The sequence below is a fragment of the Toxoplasma gondii genome, chromosome IV (assembly GCF_000006565.2).
Source record: "Toxoplasma gondii ME49 chromosome IV, whole genome shotgun sequence".
NCBI classification, from domain to species: Eukaryota; Apicomplexa; class Conoidasida; order Eucoccidiorida; family Sarcocystidae; genus Toxoplasma; species Toxoplasma gondii.
The window spans coordinates 375,425-398,674 of NC_031471.1; the positions used below are offsets into that span (position 1 = coordinate 375,425).

At 52.3% G+C, this 23,250-nt stretch overlaps 3 protein-coding genes across 3 annotated transcripts; 2 read left to right on the forward strand and 1 right to left on the reverse strand.

Moving 5' to 3' along the window:
- Positions 1–2,514: 2,514 nt before the first annotated feature.
- On the forward strand, positions 2,515–3,961 carry TGME49_320410 (hypothetical protein). The gene has a single exon (XM_002369857.2). The coding sequence runs from the start codon at positions 3,287–3,289 to the stop codon at positions 3,788–3,790; it is 504 nt and encodes a 167-aa protein (XP_002369898.2). The 5' UTR covers positions 2,515–3,286; the 3' UTR covers positions 3,791–3,961.
- TGME49_320300 (SWI2/SNF2 Brahma-like putative) lies at positions 3,141–19,471 on the reverse strand. The gene is made up of 18 exons (XM_018782990.1): positions 16,943–19,471; positions 16,184–16,253; positions 15,108–15,665; positions 14,203–14,375; positions 13,687–13,782; positions 13,148–13,321; positions 11,735–12,105; positions 11,101–11,273; positions 10,371–10,493; positions 9,774–9,964; positions 8,997–9,257; positions 8,315–8,531; positions 7,530–7,612; positions 7,177–7,242; positions 6,512–6,640; positions 6,179–6,260; positions 5,717–5,839; positions 3,141–5,306 (listed from the first exon to the last, which is right to left on the reverse strand). The coding sequence occupies exons 1-18, from the start codon at positions 17,638–17,640 to the stop codon at positions 4,008–4,010; spliced, it is 4,887 nt and encodes a 1,628-aa protein (XP_018638063.1). The 5' UTR covers positions 17,641–19,471; the 3' UTR covers positions 3,141–4,007.
- A 1,247-nt stretch (positions 19,472–20,718) lies between these two features.
- TGME49_320290 (hypothetical protein) lies at positions 20,719–23,080 on the forward strand (the record flags this gene model as incomplete). Its single annotated transcript, XM_002369855.2, has 3 exons — positions 20,719–21,927; positions 22,127–22,289; positions 22,548–23,080. 3 exons carry the CDS (start codon positions 20,719–20,721, stop codon positions 22,778–22,780), a joined length of 1,605 nt encoding a protein of 534 aa, XP_002369896.1. The 3' UTR covers positions 22,781–23,080.
- Between the last annotated feature and the right edge of the window lie 170 nt (positions 23,081–23,250).

Genomic DNA, 23,250 nt, shown 5'->3' on the forward strand with positions numbered 1-23,250 from the left:
AAGAGAGAGGACAAGAAGGAGGAGACCAAGAGAGAGACGAAGAAGAAGGAGATCAAGAGAGAGGACAAGAAGGAGGAGACCAAGAGAGAGACGAAGAAGAAGGAGATCAAGAGAGAGGACAAGAAGAAGGAGACCAAGAGAGAGACGAAGAAGAAGGAGATCAAGAGAGAGGACAAGAAGAAGGAGATCAAGAGAGAGGAGAAGAAGAAGATCAAGAGAGAAGAAGCAGGAAATCGAAAGAGAGCATACGAGAGAGCGTAGCAAGGGACAGTCGAGAGAGGTCGAAGCGCGCCTGAGGAGACATGGAGGCGAAGCGGAAATTGGGATGGATGCAAGTGCCTAAACATTCAGGTGACAGAGAGAGAGGAGAGGAGGGAGGAGCCGGAGCCTTGGCGGGTGAGAGGAAGCGAGCGAGAACAGTCGTCTTTGTCTCGAAGATCCTTGGCTGGCGTCTCCTTAAAAAGTCCTGTCGTCTTTTTTACCATTTGTTTTGTTTCTATTCTCATGTTTTATCCATATTTCTCAAACATGCTTTCTGTCCGGCGTTTCATCCAGCCCACTGGAAGGCTGACGATACGGCAGCGGCCGCTTCTTCTCTTCGCGTTTCGGTTCGCGGTTCCTTGGTGTCTTCCTCCGTTTGCGCCGTGGGTGGCTTCTCTGCTTCGCTCTCGTCTCTCGTCGCGCGAAAAGAAGCCTTTCGGCACGAGCCCAGAAGCCGTTTCTCGGTTTTCTTCGTTTAGGTCCTTCACCCTTCGCCTGCTCTTTTGCTTCCTTGTCGCGAGTGCAACGTTTCTTCTTCTCTCCGGAGGTGCCGTCTCTTTCTGGCGCGGCGCTGCTGCGTCTTCTTCCACCGCGTTTTTCTCTGCCGATTTCTCTCGAAGGCTCGCGTCTGTCTGCTTTCTGCGACCCAGATGGAACGGTCTGGCATGACGCTCCGCAAGCAGAGAGTGCGTTGTCTCCCGCGCGTCGGCTCTTTGCCTTCACGCACGTCGACATGTCGTTGGAACGAAACTGAGAATCAACTGCCGCGGACTGCTGCGACACTGTTCGCGTTCAGTACATCCTATTTTCTGCAGCTGCCTCTCTCTCCCCCAGGTGTCTCTGTGTCTCTAATTCGCTCTCTCTACAGCACGGCAACATTTTCCATCTCGCGTCCTTTAGGTGAAAGCGGCGAGTGTGGTGACTCCGAGAAAAGCAGAGACAGAGACAAGCAGAGAGAAAGAGGCAGGCAGACAGAGAGACAAGCAGAGAGAAAGAGCCAGGCAGACAGAGAGACAAGCAGAGAGAAAGAGGCAGGCAGACAGAGAGACAAGCAGAGAGAAAGAGGCAGGCAGACAGAGAGACAAGCAGAGAGAAAGAGGCAGGCAGACAGAGAGACAAGCAGAGAGAAAGAGGCAGGCAGACAGAGAGACAAGCAGAGAGAAAGAGGCAGGCAGACAGAGAGACAAGCAGCGAGAAAGAGGCAGGCAGACAGAGAGACAAGCAGAGAGAAAGAGGCAGGCAGACAGAGAGACAAGCAGAGAGAAAGAGGCAGGCAGACAGAGAGACAAGCAGAGAGAAAGAGGCAGGCAGACAGAGAGACAAGCAGAGAGAAAGAGGCAGGCAGACAGAGAGACAAGCAGAGAGAAAGAGGCAGGCAGACAGAGAGACAAGCAGAGAGAAAGAGGCAGACAGACAGAGAGACAAGCAGAGAGAAAGAGGCAGGCAGACAGAGAGACAAGCAGAGAGAAAGAGGCAGGCAGACAGAGAGACAAGCAGAGAGAAAGAGGCAGGCAGACAGAGAGACAAGCAGAGAGAAAGAGGCAGGCAGACAGAGAGACAAGCAGAGAGAAAGAGGCAGGCAGACAGAGAGACAAGCAGCGAGAAAGAGGCAGGCAGACAGAGAGACAAGCAGAGAGAAAGAGGCAGAACAGAGAGACAAGCAGAGGGAAAGAGGCAGGCAGACAGAGAGACAAGCAGAGAGAAAGAGGCAGGCAGACAGAGAGACAAGCAGAGAGAAAGAGGCAGGCAGACAGAGAGACAAGCAGAGAGAAAGAGGCAGGCAGACAGAGAGACAAGCAGAGAGAAACAGGGAGGCAGAGAGAGTCAAGCAGCGAGAAAGAGGCAGGCAGAGAGACACAAGCAGAGAGAAAGAGGCAGGCAGACAGAGAGACAAGCAGAGGGAAAGAGGCAGGCAGACAGAGAGACGAGCAGAGAGAAAGAGGTAGGCAGACAGAGAGACAAGCAGCGAGAAAGAGGGAGGCAGAGAGAGTCAAGCAGCGAGAAAGAGGCAGACAGAGAGACAAGCAGAGAGAAAGAGGCAGACAGACAGAGAGACAAGCAGAGAGAAAGAGGCAGGCAGACAGAGAGACAAGCAGAGAGAAAGAGGCAGGCAGACAGAGAGACAAGCAGAGAGAAAGAGGCAGGCAGACAGAGAGACAAGCAGAGAGAAAGAGGCAGACAGACAGAGAGACAAGCAGAGAGAAAGAGGCAGGCAGACAGAGAGACAAGCAGAGAGAAAGAGGCAGGCACACAGAGAGACAAGCAGCGAGAAAGAGGCAGGCAGACAGAGAGACAAGCAGCGAGAAAGAGGGAGGCAGAGAGAGACAAGCAGCGAGAAAGAGGCAGGCAGAGAGACACAAGCAGAGAGAAAGAGGCAGGCAGACAGAGAGACAAGCAGAGGGAAAGAGGCAGGCAGACAGAGAGACAAGCAGAGAGAAAGAGGCAGGCAGACAGAGAGACAAGCAGCGAGAAAGAGGGAGGCAGAGAGAGTCAAGCAGCGAGAAAGAGGCAGGCAGAGAGACACAAGCAGAGAGAAAGAGGCAGGCAGACAGAGAGACAAGCAGAGGGAAAGAGGCAGGCAGACAGAGAGACGAGCAGAGAGAAAGAGGTAGGCAGAGAGACGAGCAGAGAGAAAGAGGTAGGCAGACAGAGAGACAAACAGAGAGAAAGAGGCAGGCAGACAGAGAGACAAGCAGAGAGAAAGAGGCAGGCAGAGAGAAAGAGGCAGGCAGACAGAGAGACAAGCAGAGAGAAAGAGGCAGGCAGAGAGAAACAAGCAGCGAGAAAGAGGCAGAGAGAGAGACAAGCAGAGAAAGGACGCAGCAGCGAAGTGCCAGTCTTCTTCCCCATTGTGCTCCGTGTGTCTCAGTGCTCCGCGAGGCCCCTGTGTTTACCGGAAGAAGACAACGAGAGAGCAGCCGCGCGTACTTGCGTGAGTTGTTGATCTCTTTTGGAGATTCGCAGGACGCGCGCTGCGGTATTTGCTGGGGACGCATGCGTCGCTCTGAGTTCCGGGAGGGCGCGAATGGCGTCAGTTCCCCGGAATTCACTTGGGACTGTGCTGGCGCGTATCAGAGCATTACAAACGCTCACCGCAGAGGTGCGAGCCTCCAGCCAGATGCCCAAGGAGGAGAAGCGAGGAGCCCTAAACAGACTCGGCTTGCACAGCGACTCCAGACGGAGCCGTCTTCGTTTTTTGGAGAGGACTCTGTCTGTGTCTGCGTTTCGGCGAGACGTTCGCGCCTTCAACGTCCTGGACGAGACTGCAGAAACCAGACGCAGACTGACCGAGTCTTCTTCAAGGTTTCCTTGCTGTGGTCGTCACGACAAAGAGTCTTCAGGCACACTCCCGTTCTCAGCAGGGAAGGAGGCGTCCGGTCTCGAGTCTCAAAAAAAGTTCACTCTGTCGAAGGTTTCGTACTTTGCGAATGGACTGCCTCGTGAAAACGATCTGTCTCCCCTTCCCAGAGATGCAGCGAGAGACGTCCGAGAGATCTCGTTTCTCCCCCCAGAAGCTACTCTAGACTGAACGCAAGCAGCGGTTTTCCAGACTCGCCACTCATATCGCAGAACTCGAGAGACCCGCTCTTCGCCATGAATCCTCTGCTGTCCCCGCGGAGCGCCAGAGAGGAGCGGCAGGTCCCTAGCGAAACGCTCACTCTCTCAACAGACTCAAGACTCTCCCACAACCTCTTTCGAGCCTGAAAAGGATGCTCCGCAAAGTCTCGTTTCTCGCTCTATGATCTTCACTCGGCTTCTTCCTCCATGCTGTTGTTGTCGGCAGCGTCGTCGTCTTCTTTAGAGCTTCTGCCGCGAATCCCGTCGGAGAGTTCGCTGTCTCCCCGCGACCGACGGGTGCGCGTCCGCGATCTGGAGGCGTAGCGCATGCAGTCGCCTTTGTCTCGGCCTTTCTCGTCTTCGGTGCCCGACCGCGTGCGTCGGCGCCCTCGGCCGCCAGACCCCACAGGGGCGTCGGTGTCTCCATTCGGAGACTCTTCAGGGACAGGGAGGTGTTTGCGGGGACGCCCTCGCGGTCGTGGTCCGCTGGGGGCGAGTTTGAGGCGTTCCTGGGAGCGCTCTGGCGAGGTGTCTCCCTCGCGGATCTTCCGCTTGCGACCGCGTTGGGCGCGACCGGCCTCGAGGTCCGCCGTGGGAGACATGCAGGCCGAGGTGTCTCCGCCCTTGCGCATTTCGCGTCTCCTGCGGCGCTGCTCCTGTCTCTCGATTTCTCGGAGGAGAGCCTCTTCGAGGCCTTCCTCCCAAAGCTCGCCGTTTTCGTATTTTTCGATCAGCTTCACGTACTTCGCGTCGGACAAAGAGTCGCAGTACCGCACGCGCCCTACGCAGCCACGCTGTCTCCGTTTCCGGCGACCCGCAGGACCTTCGTCGTCGTCTTCCTCCGACTTTGCGTTCGCTGGTTCCTCCTCGTCTTCGACGATCCACGCGGGCAACTCCGACACACACATCAGACGCCCCGCGGCCTCGAGGAACTCGGCGACAGCTGCTTTCTTCGGTTCGCTCTCGTATTTTGCCGGTTCTCCCGAGCCGATTCCTACGCCTTTCTTCGCCTCTGCGTCTCGGACGCGCACCGCGGTGGTCTCCGCGACCTCGACCTCCGCCTCCCGTTTCGCCGACGTCGGTCCTTCTCGCGAACCATCTTGCTCTTCTGTATCTGTGGGGTCGTCGCCTCGCCGCAGGCGTGTGGGCCGCGCCCCGCCCTCGTCGCCTCCCTTCTCTGTCTCCTCAAATGTCTCCTCCGGACTATCACCCTCGTTTTCAGAGTCCTCTTCGACCGGCTTCTCGTCGTCCAGCTGAGAGGAAAGACGATTCATAGTCTTCTCCTTCTCTTCTTCCTCCTCTTGGGCTCCAGTCGCCTCCACCGCCGCCGCGAGCGCGGCTCCCGCTGCCTCAGCCGCCGCCGCGGCTCGCTCCAAGTCTTGGTCGTCTTGTAAACGCAGCTCCTCGAGAGGCTTCCCGAACAGACGACAGTCGTACTCGTCGAACCAGTTCTGCTCCTCCTCCGTCCGAGCGAGAATGCGATTCAACTGCACCACACAGTCGCATCCACGCACAAACGCAATACACGCACACCTGCAGAAACCGAGGTGCATCAACCCAGACGCTCAAAAGCAAAGAGACACAAGCAGACAACTTTATACATATATATAAATATAAATATATATATATATATATGCGGATAGGTAGATAGAGAGGTAGAAGAGGTAGAGCGGGACCGAGCTGCATAGATGTAGATCGATAGATCATGATAGATAGAAGTAGCTACAAAGATATAGATACAGATATGGAGAGACAGAATCAAATAAAATTAGGTACATCAGTAGATAGAGAGATACACTCCGACGATCAGAGAGACACATGGTCTGTCTGCGAAGGAGCATAGTCATATCCCTATATATATATATATATATATATATATATATATATATATGTTTACTTGAAGGGGAGTGGTGGCGGTTGTGTCGCCTGTCGTTCCCTTGTGGAGAAGAAGAAGAAGTCTGAGTTTTTCTTCTCTGAGTTCTTCGCTCGATTTGTTGTCGAACATGCCTGCCTGGATAACCTGGAGGAACAGAGAGGGGCGAGGACAGCGACTCGAAGCAGACGCCGATAGGCCGAGCAGGTGACGAAGAGTGGCGAGGGGAGAAGGCAAGGACTCGCGCGTAGAAGAAGCGAACTTAGAAGTCCCAAACAACGCATTTGCATCTCCACACAAACCGACGCATTTGCACAAAGGGAAACATGTGGATGTGTGATCGAGAGAGGCACAGGGCGGTCCGAGCGAAACGGCGACAGCGAGGCGTTGGTGCGAAGACACGAGAGACGCGAAGCGGCAAGAAAGGCCCCCCCACACACACACAAAGACGAGGTCGGAGACTGAGACGCAGGATCCTCTTCTCACCATCTGGTCGATGTTCAGTTTCCTGTTTGCTTTCTCCAAAATGATTTCCTCCACGCCGCTGATCGTGACCAGCCGAAACACTCTGGAAGCACACAGATGCGAAAAGGGCGGCTTTATGTTGTTCTCTTGTTCTCCTCTCTGTGTGTGGAAACGCCCTCCTCTCCCCCCGCGCGCCCCATCCCGCCACACTCGCTTCTGCATCCGTTTCCTTCTTCCCCTCGTGTCTGCCTCTGTTCCTCGTCGGCGAGACCTCTGCATCTGCTCGCTGCTGTGTCTTTCTCTGTGTGGGCGTCTGTTGCTTGCGCTGCTCGTTTCGGCGCAGCAGAGACGCACTTCACTTGCTTCGTCTGGCCAAGCCGGTGCGCTCGACACATCGCCTGCAAGTCTTGGTGGGGGTTGAAGTCGCTGTCGAACAGAACGACTGTGTCCGCAGCTTGCAGATTCAGACCCAAGCCGCCGGCTCTGCAGAGCGACAGCAAAGACGCGCGAAACGTGAGCGCCGCCAACGAAACTGGGAGGCCGAAAAACGCGGAACGGAACGCAGTGATCACAAGAGAGATCCACGCGGGAGACAACACGAGGCACAGCGAGAAGACGCGAGAAAAGAACAAGACGAAACAAAAGAAAAAGAAAAAAAAAGAAAAGAAAAAAAAGAAGAAAACGTAGAAAAAGAAGAAAGGCAGACGGCAGGAGACGGTTCGGAGAGACAGACACAAACACACACACACAGGGAGATACGGTGGACGGAGACGCGACGAAGCGGCAGAGAAAGACGGACGAGAAGACGACGGCGATGACAGAACCAAGACACAGAGAGAGGACGAAAGGAAGCGACAGAAAAGAAGTTTTCCGGCTGAGAGCGAAAGCGTCGGGAGCACCGTCTGGTGTTTAAAAAAACGAAAGAGAGCACGAAGAACAACTGCATGATACAGTTGTCAGAGAAGCAAGTCAGTCTTGCTGGGGGTCCCATGGTCTCTGTGTTCACCAAACACCATTACCTTGTCGACAGCATGAAGATCATGGTGTCGACCTCTGCGTTGTTGAATTCCTCCATTCGTTCCTTCCTGAAAGGCCAAAGAAGAAAAGAATTTACGCATGTCGGTCAAACGAGCCGCAGGCAGAGCAGTCTCCACACTCGAGCGGACGCACAGCCCACTGAAAAAAACGGAGGCGTCGCCTCCCTTGTCACACCAACACTTGACAGAAGGGACGCAAAAAACAGAACCGGTTTGTCTTCCTAGAACTGCCGGGACCAGCGAAAGGAGGTTCGACAAAGGACGAGGGAAGGGAGCTCGAGCTCCTCTTGAACAGCACAGGGCGGATCCACGCGATTTTTTTCTGCTCCTCTCACCGTTCCGTCAACCCCACACTTCCATCGAGGCGCGCGTATTTGTAGCCGCGAAGATGCATGTACTCAGCCATGAGGTCGAGGACCTAGAGAAAGCAGAAGAAGGAATCTCAACGAGCCAGGCATTTAAAGCAGTCTGTGATGCACAGGGAGTCTCCACGCAACAAACGCCAAACACTTGAATCAGGTGGAGATCTCGGCTTCGACTGAGATCGACTCAAACTGTCTGGAAACGATCTTGTTTCGGCCGCGTCTTTGAAAGACACAAACCGACCGCGGATTCCCCTGGAAGAGAGAAGACGGGAGGTGGAAGGAGCAACCGGAATACGCACCCTTGGCAGGACTTGCAATTCGAGTTCAGCTTCTCTTGTTCTGCTCACAGACTTCACGAAACACCTCAGAACGCGACCTGACTTGCGACGCAGGAGACTCTTCGAACCCCCAAGGGAGACGAAGGAGGCCGCGCGGTGAGTGGCCAAGGCGAACAAGGAACAGCGTGAGACTGGCAACGGCTTCACAGAACTTCTTTGGCAACGCGCAGTCGAGTGATCTTTCACTGGCATGTTGACGAAAGGACAACCACCGAATGAACGCCCGGATTCGGGAGGAGTCGTGCTCAGCGCCTGTTTTGTCGCGAGGTGCTCTCGATCTTAGTTCATCTGTTCACTGGCGATTCTCAGGCGCAACGCCTGCTTCGTCCACCACAGACTTACAGGCCATGTTCCAGCGTGAGCGATCTAGGAAGGAGCAAGGCGGATCACTCGCGGAGCACTGGAGACATGCTTTACCTGAGTCATTTGAGAGAAGATGAGAACTTTGTGCTTGAAGTGGAGGAGCTTAGGCAGCATTCTGTCGAGACACTCGAACTTTCCGGCGACGCGAACCAGGTCTTCGTTCACAAGATACTCATCGACGAAAAGGTACGGATGGTTCGCGATTTTTCGCAGTTGCATCAATGTGTTTTGAAACCCACGCTTCGTCACATGTCCCACTTGGTCCACCGTTCTGCAATCGCATGAAAAACACAATGTCGAAAACTTGATCTTTTTTTCCACAGATTCTTCTCCTCTCCTCAAACACCTTCCCTCTCTCGCAAATAACAACCGTCTTCATATCCCTCTCCCTGCCTCGCCTCTCGTCTCTTCTCTCTGCGTCACCACCTTACAAACATACTTAAACATGCAGAGAAACATATATGTACATACAAGCATATACATATAAGCATATAGATACATATATATGAAGAGTGACACATATATGTGTATGATTAAGTAAGTCCACATGGACATATGAATATATATACATATATATATATATATGTTATATGTATATATATTTGTATAGTGTATTTGTTTATCGCTAAAGTGTATGTGAAGAGTGTATGTGAGGTGCATTTGAGTGAAAAGTTTTGTGTGCGCGTTTCTGTGGTGTGAGGGTGATGGATGTTCCCGGTGTGGCGCCTGTTCCTACCGGAGGCCTTTTTCCTGGATTTGTTTGTAGACGGCTTGTTGCCAAGCCGAGAGGCAGATGCGGACGAGGTACTCCTTTCTCTCCGGCATGTCTTTAAGGACGTCTTTCTTCACTCTTCGCAGCAGGAAAGGACGCAGGACTGCATGCAGACGGTTGATGATCAGCAGCCTCTCTTCCTCGTTTAAGAAGGCAGTCCCTGCCCCGTCTGGGTCGCCGCCCTCCACCGGCATGCCTTGGCCTTCGAACGGCTGGCTAAACCACCTGAACAGAAGCAAACGAGAAACGCGGAACTTCTCGAGGTGTCTTCTCTCCCATCCACGGGCAGACAAAAACCTCAAAACCTACAAAAAAACAAATGGAAAGGCGCCGCCCCTGGAACTCCGCCTGCGCGTGTCCATACACAGAGGCAAGCTTCACAGAGACACATACATGCAGAAAGTTATACTGAACGACATACACATTTACGTTTTTACATAGATGCGCCTTTACAAAGAGGAGAGAGGCATGCATATATATATATATGTATTTTTCTATATATATTTATATATATATATATATATGTTGGATCACATGTGAATGCAGAATGTGCGATTTGAGCACAAGAGCCTTGGGCGAAGCGAGAGATGCAGAACTTCTTGTGTGCTTGAAAGAAAGATGAGGCTGACGAAGCGGAGTCTCCTTTCTCGAAATGTTTTTCCACTCGAAATGTTTTTCCAGAGAGGCGCTGAGTGTTTCTGAAGGTTGTGCATTTCTCTGGGCGTGTCTCTGGCGCCTCACTTTTCGAAGTCGCTCGCACAGGAGAAGATTTTCGGGAGAAGGAAGTTGAGCAGCGACCAAAGTTCAGCTAAGTTGTTTTGCAGAGGCGTTCCAGTGAGCAGCAGGCGATGCGTTGCTCGAAACTCCGAGACGCAGATGTGGAACTTCGACTTGCTGTTCTTCATGCGATGTCCCTCGTCCACGACCAGGTGCTACGAGCGAGAGCAAAGCCGAGAAAAAAGCAGCGACCCAGATGATGGAGAGACAGGCAGATGTGCATGGCGCGACACACACAGGAGTACATCGAAGTGAGCAAACGGAAAACAAAGAGGCGACAAAGATGCAGGCAAGTGCCTTGGTAGTCTAAGCTGGGGACGCAAGCAAACGTACACAGAAAGATACGCACATAGACATACAGATACATTGAAACACATAGAAAAATACATATATATATATATATATACATATGTACATACATACATACATATATATATATATATATGGCTACAGATATAGAGACCGATAAACAGAGAGGTGGAGAGCGGGAGCAAGGAGAAAGGAGGAGACAGATCAACAGGAGAGAACGTAAAAGCAGCAGACAAGGAAGGAAAAGCGTACTCTCCAGTTCGGAAAAGAGAGGCCATGGCGTTCACGCATAGCGAGGTCGAAAGTCGTAAGACAAACGTTGAAATCTCCTCGTCGCAGTTCTCGCTGCAGCTCTCGCCGTTCCAGTCTGCCACCCTGAGCGAAGAAGCAGATTTCCTCAGAAAGCATTTCTTCTTTCTGTTCCACTGTTTTCTCGGTTCAGGATAAACGATTTTCAGAGGCAGACGCCCTGTGGATCCTCCCTCTTCAGCGTTCGCTCCCGTCGTCTCCGACAAGGATTGCTCTAAACCAAAGTGCAGCTCCAGCGTCCTTCCTTTCCTGAAGTCTCCCTCGGCCTTGAATTACGCTCCTGTTGTGTCTCCTCCGCGACTTTCACAGATACTTGCCGCCGTCGTTTTCTCCCAGTTCTCTTCTTTCTCTTTGTCTCCCGTGTCTTCCTCTTCTGTCTTTCCTCGGCTCCCTGTTCGTCTCCTTCTCTCGTTCTTCTTTCCTTCTTCTCTCCCGCGGTTTTCCTTCTGTTTCGTGTCTTCGTTCTCGCTCTTCATCCGTCTTTTGCGCGTTCTGTTTCTCTCTTCTCTTCTTCTGTTTTGGTTCCTCGAGTCTGCTTCTCCCTCTTCTTTCTCTTCTCCTCGTTCCTCTCTCTCTTTCCTTTCTTGGTCTCTCTCTCGTTGCTCCCGCTCTTTCCTCGGCTTCCTCTTCCTCCCTTCGTCTGTCCTCGAAGCTTCTGTTCTCTCCGGCGTACCTTCAACACGACGACTTTGAGAGACGGGCACCACCGGCGGAATTCGTCTGCCCAGTTCGGGAGCGTCGAGAGCGGCGCAATGATGAGGTGAGGTCCAGAGTTGTTCTTGAACTCCTTCAGATACGCCAACAAGGCAATCGTTTGAATCGTCTTCCCCAGTCCCATCTCATCCGCTGAGACGCAAACGCACAAGAACGGAGCGGCTCGCGCCGGCAGAACCATTTATCGACGGGTGCTTCATCAGTGGGCAACCATGCAGTCTCAGCCGAGCGATAGAGACGCAGAGGCAGGAACGAAGAGAGAGAGGGAGCAGCAGCGGGAACAGGGAGATGAGGAAATGAGGAAACAGACAGAAGTCGAGAGAGAGAGAGGAAAACTGGAAAGGAACAACACACGGAGACAGAGAAAACACCTCAGTGAGAATCTGCGAAACTCCAGTTCGGAACTGAAACAAAGAGGCAACTCCGCTCTAGACATCTTCTGCGCTTCGAGCACCCTTGTCTCCCTTCTCTCGGTTTCTCCTTCACAAACATGCGTGTCGTCCTCAAGCCGAAGTGAGAGAACGAGGACGAGGAGCTGCGTCTCCAACTTGAGCCTCTCTAGCGAGGGAGCTTCGTTCTTTTCGTTGCCTCACCGAGAATGCCGTGGAGATCGTTGTTGTAGAGAGAAAGCATCCACGACAGACCCGCCATCTGGTAAGGCATCAAGTCTCCGCCGGTCAAAGTGGACGGTTGCTGGACTTCTTCTTGAACTTGGTGAGACATGGCGTAGTACTGGTCCTGGCCAAGCGCCCAAGATCCCGAACTGTTCTGTGCGTCGTCCTCTTTCTTCTCTTTCTTCTCTCTCTCCTCTTTCTTCTCTGTCTCTTCTGTCTTCTCGTCTGTCTTGTCGATCTTCTCTACTTCGTTTCCTCCCTTCTGCGCTTCTCCGCTGCCCTTATGTGCGTCGCCGAAAGCGGCCTCTCCATCCCCCAGATCGTCTGTCTGCTTCCGTCTGTCTTCGCTCCTGAAATGACACGAGAAACCGCAGAGCGAACAAAGAGAGCAGTCGCCTCTCACAGCCACTGCACTCCACTCGCAGAGGGATAAAATCAGATACATATACATATACATATATATACATATATATATATATATGCAAATATATAGACAGAGATATAGGTACGTCTCTGTGTTTGTATTTATTTATGAGGAGAAGGCATCAGAGAACTGGATCCGTTGGAACAGAGAGCGCGCTATTTTGCCGCAGAGAAAGAGCTTTTTTCTCACACCTTGCCTTCCCTTTCGCTTTCCCTGCACTTTCCACTTCTCAAGCCAGAAAGGTCACCTGGTTGGAAACAAAAGCTCTACCACGTTCTGCATGATTGGTATACTCCGGTGGATTGCTTAAGACAGTGTGAAGCGGTGTCCTTCACTCTCCTACACACGAGGAGCATCCCATATTAGAGACAACTTCCCCGTTCCATGGGTCCGAGACTTCCGGATGTCGATTTCTGAGTTCTGCGCGTTTTTACAGAAGCTGCGCGAAAGTGACTTGTTCTGCTCGTCTCACGAACGCTCTCCGTCAGAACCCAGTGGTGCGTTCTTTTCTCGTCTTAGTTCTACTCCACCTTCGCTGCCTCTGGCCTCCCGTACTTCACAAGCTCTTACGGAACCCCCATAAAGGTGAACGGCAGGACGCCTAGTATAAATACATATGTAGGGATATCTAAAACTATCTCTCCCTCTCTGCATATATATATATATATATTTATATATATATATATATATATATATAAATAAATATGTATATTTGCATGTATGAATATACATATTTCTATTTGTTGAGAGTGTTTTCCGACTTTTTGTGTCGTTCCCTTCGTTGGTGTTTGATGTTCTTCGCCTCTGTTTATGAATGAAGTGGCTGCAGTCGGATGTTTGCAAAGGGTGCTGGACGTCGACCGATTCGTCTTTCTCTTTTCTGAGTGTTTCTTCGGATACGTAAATCTGCGTCTGTGCGGGATGTTCGGCGTCACGTATGGAACGCGTCTCTCTGCTGTTCGGCGTACATTTGATGTTGTCTGGCAAGGTCCTTGGTGGCGACCTGCTGGGCGCGAACTTTGACGGAGAGATCCGTGAGGAAGGCGTCAGTGGCGGCGAGCAGTTCTCGGAGGCGTGCATTCTTTGTGTCTTCCACCAACTTCATGTAACTCGCCATGTCGTTCTCCTTCAGCAGTCGCATTCTGCTCGGGCGGCGCATGCAAACGAAGCAGACACACAGGTCTCGCAGACGCTCCCCCAGCCAGACGAAAGGACGGCGGACAATGGAGAGAAAGGACGAACGGCGGGGGGAGAAAGGAGGACAGACAGAGAAAGGAAGAGGACCCAATACGGAGAGGTCGAAGCAAGAAGATCATGAGGCTGCGCGAGCGACAGAAGCGACACACAGGAGGAACAGCAGACCTCGCGACGCAGACAGAGCGAAGTACTGGGCGGAGCAGGAAAGAAACGTTCACACGCGCATGCACTCAGTTTAGACGTCCAGTGAAAGAAAAAAACCAAGAACGTCCGTCTGCATGTGAAACAACTGAAGCAGTCGCCGTCTCACCGTTCTTTTTGTGCCTTTTCTCGGAGTTGCTGTTGCTTCTGCTTTATCGCCGCCACCTGAGACGCCGCAGTGGCAGCTAGACGCTTCGCGACAGCTCTGGAGAAACAACGCAAAGGAAGCGAATCAAAAAACAGGATCTGGAACGCCCTCCCTCAGCTGTCGACAAATTCCACATGCAAGGCGAGAGCGTGTTCATAACCCGATTCCTTGTCTCTTTACCTCATTACCTCCTGTTCTGCCCGCTCTGTCTCTGATCCCAAATCTCTCTCTCTCTCTCGCCTTTGGTCCGCATCTCTCTACCTTGCTCAGGCGCGGATAAATCGACATACACAGATATGTACGTGGACGTAGAGATCTGCTTGAACCTATGGATGCGCAGTTGCGTAAAGGCGCGCATGCACCCGAAATTCGGCGCGTCCATCCACGCGTGGACATGCAAAAAGCATGGCGCGTACGAGACCGCTGCATACCCCGACAGAGAGAGCGAAGCGCTCTGCACGAGGCCTTGGCCTTTACCTTTTTTCTCTCCACTCCTCTCGCATCTCCATGGACCGAACTTGAGCAGCTGCCTGGTGCCACAGCCTTCTTCTCTGCTGTTGCTGACGGAGTGGAGGCTGCAGCGCCGGACAAGGCCGCGCCTGCACCGCTGCGTAGACTTGCTGCACTGCCGACAAAGTCCGATGTCGCGCCTAAAAAAACATTTGCTAACAGGGGCACACTTCACCACTGTCTTTACGCGTTTTCAACACACACAGAAACATATGCAGATATACGCAGATACATGAGAGAAGGAGATCTACCGGTGCCCCGAGCTTTGCGCCTCACTGAGAAAGAAACGGAAGAAGCTCCTTGCATGCATCTACACAGCACATACACACATATAAATATATATATATATATACATATATATATATATTTATGTGCATGTATACATAAATGTGTAGAAACGTCCTTGAAAGGCGGCCAAGTAGATCAAATAGTAAGTAGAGCGACAGAGAGATGCCGTGTGAAGCCTTCCCAAGCCGCGGCATGACGACACCTGCATGTGCGCCACAACAGATGCGCGTTCCACATTCTTCATTTTTACTGGAAGTTCCAAAGTCGTTTTCCGAGACCGAAAGCGGTCGCCTATATTTCTCAGCGTCAATACACTTGACTCTCAGAGATTAGACGCACCGACGGAGCTACTTCCTGCTTGAGGACGGCGCATGGTGTGTACATGTTGGACTCATCAGTGTGACGAGAGCAGCATCCGAGCAGGAGGAGTAAACTGCTTGTGAACTATGTAGGTTCGCTCGAAGTCATCATTACGCCTGAGCGACCGAAAAGCAAAACCTGTCTCCCTCGCATCGAGAAAAGACTTCGTTCCTGTTTCTCTCACTCGTGGGGTCACAAGCCCCCAAGTGAACGAACGCGCGTACCTTGATCGCGAGTCTTTGCAGGTATCCCGTGGGTCCGCGTCTCCAGGCGTCGTCGCCGCTTACATGACCGAGTGCGTCGAACACTCCGCATCCAGAAGCAGCAGGCCAGGCAAGAGTCGCTCTTCGCTTCCCCTTTTCTCGCTTCTCGTCGTCGTCCTTCCTTCCACTCTTCTTCTCCCCGGGGCGCGACGCCGCCGCGCCGGCGCCCGCGGCTCGCGAGACGCAGCCGCGGCAGAAGCCGAAGCAGCAGCAGCCGCAGCACGGCGCGTTCTCCCGTTTTGTGTGCAGGGCAACGACGTCGCTTTTCCTCTGGCTAGACGAGGCGTCCGCCAAGGACGACGCGAGGAGACGCTCGGAGACTGGGTGCGACTTCCGGCAGCAGCCGGCGCAGCTGCAGAGACACAGAAACGCTCGCTCGTGAAGCGACCGCGGAACTTGCGGCCTCAGCAGCAACGCGCTCGGAGGCGCCAGAGTCCGCCGGCCCTCCTCGACCACTGCACTCCGCAAACTCTCCTGGAAACGAGCAAGCGAATGCAGACGACGCTCCAGAGTCGCTTGCTGAAGACAGAACACAGGAATCTCAAAAACGACGCAAAAACGTCAACGGGGAGAACTGGCGCGAGACGGCGGCTACGGAGAAGCCAGCGAAGAAGAGAAGGGGGAGCAGAAACGAGGAAAGAAACGATGAAGAAGACGGAGAAGAAGACCAGACAGCAGAGGAAGAGCAAGGAGGAGAACTCGAAGAACAAGAAGAGGACGAAAGCTGCGACAGGAGAGACAAGACGGCAAACAAAGAGGTTAAACAAAGATCTCTTGAGGCGGGCCGAAGAACGACATAGGAGACGGGATAGACGTTGGATAAAGACAAAACGAACGAAGCGTCCTGGCAGAGCGAGCCAGCGGCGTAGCAAGAGAGGCAGCACGATACACTCGAGAGTGGGCGCCGAGCTTTGGAAGAGACGGCATGTGAAAGAGCCGCCGAGAGAAGGTATGGAGGGACCGCGGCCTCTAAGGTCGCAGAGGGCGAATGGAAAAAGGAACGAGCGGAGACAGGAGAGACAGCGGCGAGGCCTTACCACTCTCACAGACTCCGGAAAGCAGCAGAATTGCTCGTAGAGCTCCCTATTCTTGCCGTCCAGCAGTCCACTGAAGCGCACACCACGACAACAGAAATTCGTTCTTCAGACGAAGCAGCGAGAGGCAAACGGGTTGCATGCTTTTTACCTTTTCCACCTCTCAGGAGAAAAGACAGTGAAGGTTGCGAAGAAGGGAGAAGAAAGAACCTCGGTCAAGCGACTGAGAAACATCCGAGAATCGAATACCTCAGAGACTCAAACGGTCCTACGGAAGGACAGCCGTATACGAATCGTCGAAGCCTCAGACAGGAGTTTCATTTTGTAATGGATGGGCACCAAGTCGGTAAGTTGGAATCATGTGTAATGTGTACACAATCCGTTTTTCCTACGCATGCGGCATCAAAAAAAGTTGAAAACCACAGGCAAATCCTCTAGAGGAGGTCCCATCCATCCCTCCCCAGCCGAGACCCTAAACGCAGCTTGCGTCGAAGAATCCTAATCTGTGTATTTTTTCAACGAAATCCTTGAGTGCAAGACCCCCTGTCTCTGAAAAAACACGGAGGACTACTACACAAACAAGCATAAATGCATCTACATGGAAACGTCAAACTCACCCTTTCAAAGGACGTCGACAGTGATGTCTACTGATAATGCAGACACAGGCCACAGATTCAGACCGAAGCATACACATACATGCATATATAGATATAGATGTACAGATATATAGATATACAGATAGAGATGTATACTCTGGCCTACTCAAGAAGGCGCCTTCTCTCCTCGAGTTGTTCAAAGGCTTCCTGGCGACTGCCTTGACGGATTTTCTGGAGAATGTGCGTCACCGCAGGTCGCGCGGCTCGGCCGTTTGCGTCCCTCCACTTTCTGCGCTCCCGCTTCGGCAGGGCCTGGTGAATGCGAAAGAGAATCTCTGCAGGAGGCACAGCGCCCTGCTGCACGTAGCGCGCGGCCGCAAGCTGCAGGCGAAGCTGCTCCCGAATTTCGGACGAAGACAAGATGGAGTCGTCATCGTCTCCAGAATGCTCACACGACGCAGAAGACGAAGACGCAGAAGAAGCAGAAGAGGAAGAAAAGGAAGAAGAGTTAGAAAAGAGGTTCGCGAAGGGGTCTCTGGGATCGCCAAAGATGCCGTTTTCCTTTCCAGGAGAGAGCAGCGGGGGCGGCGAGGCGAGGTCTGCATGCGACGGCGGAGGTACGGTGGAGAGAGAAGGCAGAGCCGGCAGAGGAGAGGTGACAGAACAGTCGCCGTTGATTGCCGCTTCCACATGAGAAGAAGCCGAGTCGGTGTGCAAGTGAGAGAAGAAGGCGTTCTGCTGCTCCAGAAAGTCACTCAAAGGTCCATCTGTGTCAAGACGAGAGGAGGCGGACGCCACCCGATTCTTGGAGCTCACCTCAGGTCTTGCTGAGGGTGAAACCGCCACCGGACCCCCTCCCTCCATCTCGCAGTGGAGACAGCACGAAAATCAAAAGAGAGAAGAAGAAAGGAAACTGCCGACGCGGAGGTGCATCTACGGGGAGACTCGAAGGCAGAGGAAACAGGCGAAGAAACAGAGCGAGAAAAAGAAGAAGAAGAGGGGAAGGTTGGATGGGCAGGCGGCGTGGAAAAACCAAGGCATGCAGAACGGCGAGTGCGGGACAGTGGGGTGTCTCTCGTTACAGCAAAGCGGTTTCTGTCTTCGTGGATCCACTTCTTTCGCCTCCCGCCCCTGCGCCTCTCGCGAACGAGAACGCAGTCTTCACTCTAGAAGAGCGACGCCAAGAGAAAAGGGAGTCGGGTGGAGACAGGAAAAGACAACCGGTGCTGCATCGGCACCGAAGCTCAGACAGAAACTGGACAAGGCATCCCAGAAGCTGAAGCCCCGGAGATGTGGAGAAACAGTGGGAAACAGTGGGTCGATAAGGAGGCAGACAAGCAGGCAGGAAGAGAGTAGTCAAGGGTGAGGAAAGGGACACAAAATTTCGAAACAAAAGGGCATGCATGCACACAAGCCGAGAACGGCCGGGTCCTTCCTCCTCAACCTTGGGAACTGGGAGGCTCTTTCCAGTCCTACTCTGCTTACCGGTCGAGGCGGAATAAAGCACGATCCGTACAAAGAAAAGATGGCCAACGAGTTTTTCTTGACTAAGCGTGGAAGACAAACGAGCGCCCAAGCGAGAAAGGACCTTTTCCCCGATCGCGTTCAGTTATTGTCCGGGCGCTTTTTTGGGCAGGACAAAGAGGATGACTCATCTCTTCTGCCTTCACTGCATGTCATTTTTCGAAGAAGGCAGAAAACCTGCTCGTGGAAAAAGTGCCGAGACACCCGAAACACCACTGTCCGCAGTCGAAAGTAGACAGCAACGACTTTCTCTCGGCGGCAGAGGTAACGGCGCCAGAAACTGTGGAGACATGGATCGAAACACGAACCAGCGACGAAGGCGAACGGAGAAAAGAGGTCCGAAACAGAAAAAGGCTCTTATTGTCATGGGACATGCGGTCTTTGGCCCAACAGAGTGGAAGACTGAACCGAGGGGAACATGTTGTTCTCCACCCCGCCTAGCGAGTTTCTCCGTCAACTGCATGCAGCTCGTCAAGATAACTACCGGTGAAGAGCAATACGCGACAGAACACCCGGACAACTTCTTCTTGGTGCAAGAGAGGATGCGTCCCTTACACAAGTGGAAATCGTTATGAGAAAATCGGGACCACACAAAAAAGCGGCGGAGGAACACAGTTCGCTACCAAGGAATGCCTTCAGCAACAGGGAGAGGGGGCACCCGCCACCGGGAAAAGGAGACGAGAGCTTTTCTGAAAACAAGCTGTTTGTGTAGCGTACTGGAAAGGGCAGAAGGAAAGACAATGCAAGATTTGCTCTCGGCCTTGACGCAACTTCTGTCTGAAGACCCAGGGGGACTCACTGTCAAGACCTCGGCTGATGTGTTTGGCCGATCTTGGTTTTTCTCCGTTCCGATGGAGCGTCTACCGTGGCGATAAAGATGCGGGCATGGCCCAGAACGGTGGCCTGCAGCAATGATCATTTGCTCAGTGGTGGAGATTTCCAGAGTCCATGTGGCAAAGACCTGGGACGAATCTGTCTTCATTCAAGGACAGTCACCTATCTTCACCGAGACTGGCTGCCTACTTAGTGTGTTACTGCACGTAAATCTGCCTTTTCTGAACGGTGTACAATACGGGTCACTGACTATCGCTCTGTTGGGCGAAGCTTTTTGGAGTCACAAGGAACCTTGCTTGACGGCCGAGTGTGAACTCTCTGCTCGAAAACATTCAGCATCATGATGCCATGTGGGGAATACCAAGAACACAGCCACATTTAGGCAGGACTCCGAAGTCAATCTACCCCACGGTCTGAATTCGATCTTTCTCTAAGCGGCCTGCGTTCTTCCAGGGAGGAAAATGCGGAATCGTTGCATTTCGCATTTGCTGGTGAAGACCAAAAGTGCAGCTACTTTTCCTTAGGACTTAACTGTGTGCCACCCTATCCTGTCTTGTTCGTTCAGTAGTATGCGTTCTGCAACTTGAAATCTACACTCATACCAGTCATCAATGCTCGGTACGCAGTTGTCAGCACAGTTGGGCGATTTCCTGGTGTGTGTCACAGTTCTGCTCAATTTGAGTAGTGTTGTTAAGAGCTTTATGGGGCATCGGGAATCAAGGACATTTCTTCTCAGGATTTAGGTATTTCGTATCACTGAAAATAGTCCTGTTCAGACGGGCCGAAGAATGCTTTACTTTATCTCTACACGTGTCGCCCTCGACTCTGTTTGCTGGAGCACGGGAATTGCGAAATACTATCTGACAGTTTTCGGTGAGGAGTCATCCGCTGGTACAGGCTACCGGATGTCAGCAATGTTGCCTCCTGCAGTTATCTTTCAAGTCCACTGCCGAGCGTTATTCCACACGGTTGCACGGAACTGTCTAAAGAGGAGGAATCTCAATGTCACTTGCCCCTGTAGGAAAGTTCACAACAAATCCGTTTGATAATAGCAGGTACACGGGATCCGGGTCCGTAAGAAGCCGCGTTCTGAGGATGTGGAACTTTTGGATGTCGCACTGCAGTTAACACTAGCGAAAAATACGCCGGCTGTGTCAAACGGGTGCAACCAGAAGATCTAGCATGAGTATGAGTTGTCTGAGAAAGCTTTGCAACACGAATTAATCAGGTGGACCAAATCCTGCCCCTTTGACTCCAGGGTCTATGTAGCCGGATTGTCTTCCTGAACGTGGAAGCTTTTGGTTGCCCTGATCAAAAACATGCGAGTTTGCACAGCCGCGGGGAAACTCGGCTGCTTAGGTATTCTGTGCATGGTTCGACTTGCTGCTGCGACAACAGTTATGGAAAAGCTAGGATACCAACGGGAAAATCATGCTTTTCGTACGGGCTCAGTAACCTCCTGTGCTAGTCTATTTTGTGGGCATTAGCGTTGTCCTAGGACTGCTACACGCGTACCCCGCGTACCCTCACTGACATCGTTGAAGTTGCTTCATCGACAGCTTCACTGCGCAGCTGAACGCTAAAATGGATGTTTCACCGAAGACTTTTGACGGCTGGTCAACCCAGTCAAGATGTCGACGCTTGACTGCTCTGTGTAGCGTGTTTCTCTTTCTCTGTCTTCTGCCTCATCACCCGTTTGCGTGTCATCCTCATGACACGTTTTCACGGCCTGCGCACACTCACTCGGTGTTAATAGCGACTGCTGCCGAGCTCCGGGGTAACGCTCCACCAGTCTCGCCTGGGACAACACGGGCAACTGATGCAGCTGCCGAGAACAAAGCAGAAGATTCGTCTTCCGAACCGGGGGAGAGCACAGAAGTCGCGCAACTTCCAGCACAAGAAGTATCGTCTGGGGAACCGTCCGCAGAAACCACACCGGCTGAGAGCCATGACACTTCTGAGTCAGATCCAGTTGAAAAAGATTCGCAGCCAGAGAAGTCATCTGGGAGCGTAGACGAAGGCGAAGGGATGAGTGCGGGACAAAATGGAGATTCGCTGAAGGACGCCTATCAAGGTGCGTCGATGGAAGACATTCTGCCTAGCACGAGTCAAGAGGAGTATACCGACGACATCTACGAACGAGATGCAGTTCCACCGGAGCCGTTTGAACAGTGGGAGACAGCATATGACATACCTGATCAACTGAGAAGACGAACTGAAGGCGACGACCCCTTATATTATAATCTCGTGATTGAAGAACGACTCTATTTGATGGAGCCTCCATTTGGGTCACTCCCGGGACAGACACAGGAAGCGTCAGAGGAGGGTGGCCAAATATCGGGGGAGGACGATGTGCAAACAGAGTCTGGAGGATTTCCTGCGCAGAAGAATGGTGTCTATGCTATGTGCTACGCCCGAACTGAAGAGGAAATCTGGCAACGATGTGCGGAAGCAAGTGACGCCGCTGAAGGCGTTTACATTCAAATGCACGAAATGTTGGATTTCGGACGCCTCGTGGATCCGGATGAAGCTGATCCGTCGACCGTGACGGCCGCACTAACAGAGGACCACTATCGTCGAACCGTCCGTGATTTGGGCGTCTCTTGGTTCACAACAATCAAGGAAATGAAGGCTGTGACGGGACTCAAAGTCGCTGGGATTTGGTTCGGCCCTCCTGACTTCGACAAAATCGATTCAATTATCAAAGAAAACCTAGGCGTCTTTGACGGAGTTTATGTCGATTGGGAAGACGGCGTTGGGGCATGTGTCGACAAGGTATGCCAAAAGAATAGCGTAAGCATTTCATCGAGATTCAATACTGCAAGTAGGGGTAAATGACAAGACTATCATGGTGATAACAAATGAAGAGCCCAGAAGCAGTTCGCACGAATTGTCGCAGCGCGTTAGAACAAAAACTGCGGGTCATAGCCTAGCAACGATACTCATTTTTATTCGATGCATTGTCTAATGCGGTATCGCATTTTTGCTACAGCTTGAACGTCCCCCGCGGACGAACAAGGCCGGTGAGCCCACTGCCTGGGCAGATAAACCAGATTTCTTTTTTCGATACTACATGGGAGGCCAAGATGCCAACACATGTGTACTGAAAGACATGTCACCGTACTCTTTCGACAGCTACGTACGGGCTGACAGAGGTAAGTTACGCTCCTCTCTACAGCATGATTTCCTAGCGCGAGTTGCCGTTTCGTGAACAGGAGACACAGTCGAGTCTAATCTGAACATAAATACTTAATTTCATCTGTTGCAGATTCCCCAAACAAAAGGACTCGTTTGTGATTATCGACGAGGTTCCGACGCCGCAAGCTTAAGATTTAGAACTGCTGTTAAAGAATGTGAATCGTCAAAACGAACACTTCTCTGAGCGTCTCTGGTAAACATGTGTGCTGCTGCAGAAATGAAGGTTCCTGACGAATGGGTACCTAACTTCCCTTGCTTCGCCGGCCACCAAGGACGATGCTACCGCGCCTTCAGAGCAAGCATTGCACACAGCTGCGATGCCACTCAACAAAGGTTTATGTTCGCTCCTTACGAGAGAACTTCCGACAAACTACTAACAATGTTCAAAGAGGGCTGCAGGGCTCTCGGCTACGACGTCCCTCCACACGATATCGTGCAATATGTGTAATGACTCTCAGGCGAAAATGTCGCTCTCAGTAAAACCCTCAATTGTTGGCATACGCCAATAGTTTCTATCGGTGGGGTCGGCGAACGGGAAATATAGCCCTTTGTGTTGTTTGAGCTCCGCCTTTCGAGCCTTTAGTCGTCGAAGGACAGTCTCACTTGAAACTTCTCGCGGTGCTTCTGTGAACATACCGCTGTCAAAATACCACCGCGCTCAACACTTTCTGATCTGTCTAGATCCATCGTACAAGTAAACGTCTGTTTAACATTATGTGGCTCGTCACATCGCTAAACTAAGAAGCTTGCGCACGGTTCCGCATCGGTTTTGCGTCCCTAAGGCTGGGACTTCGGCACCTCGGCAACCACTGGCAACTATTCCGTAGAGGTGTGATGACAACGCAGGCGCTTCCCGCGTCTGACGTTTTTCAGCGGGAATGTTTCCAAGGAGCACACACGCAGCTAATTGATATTACT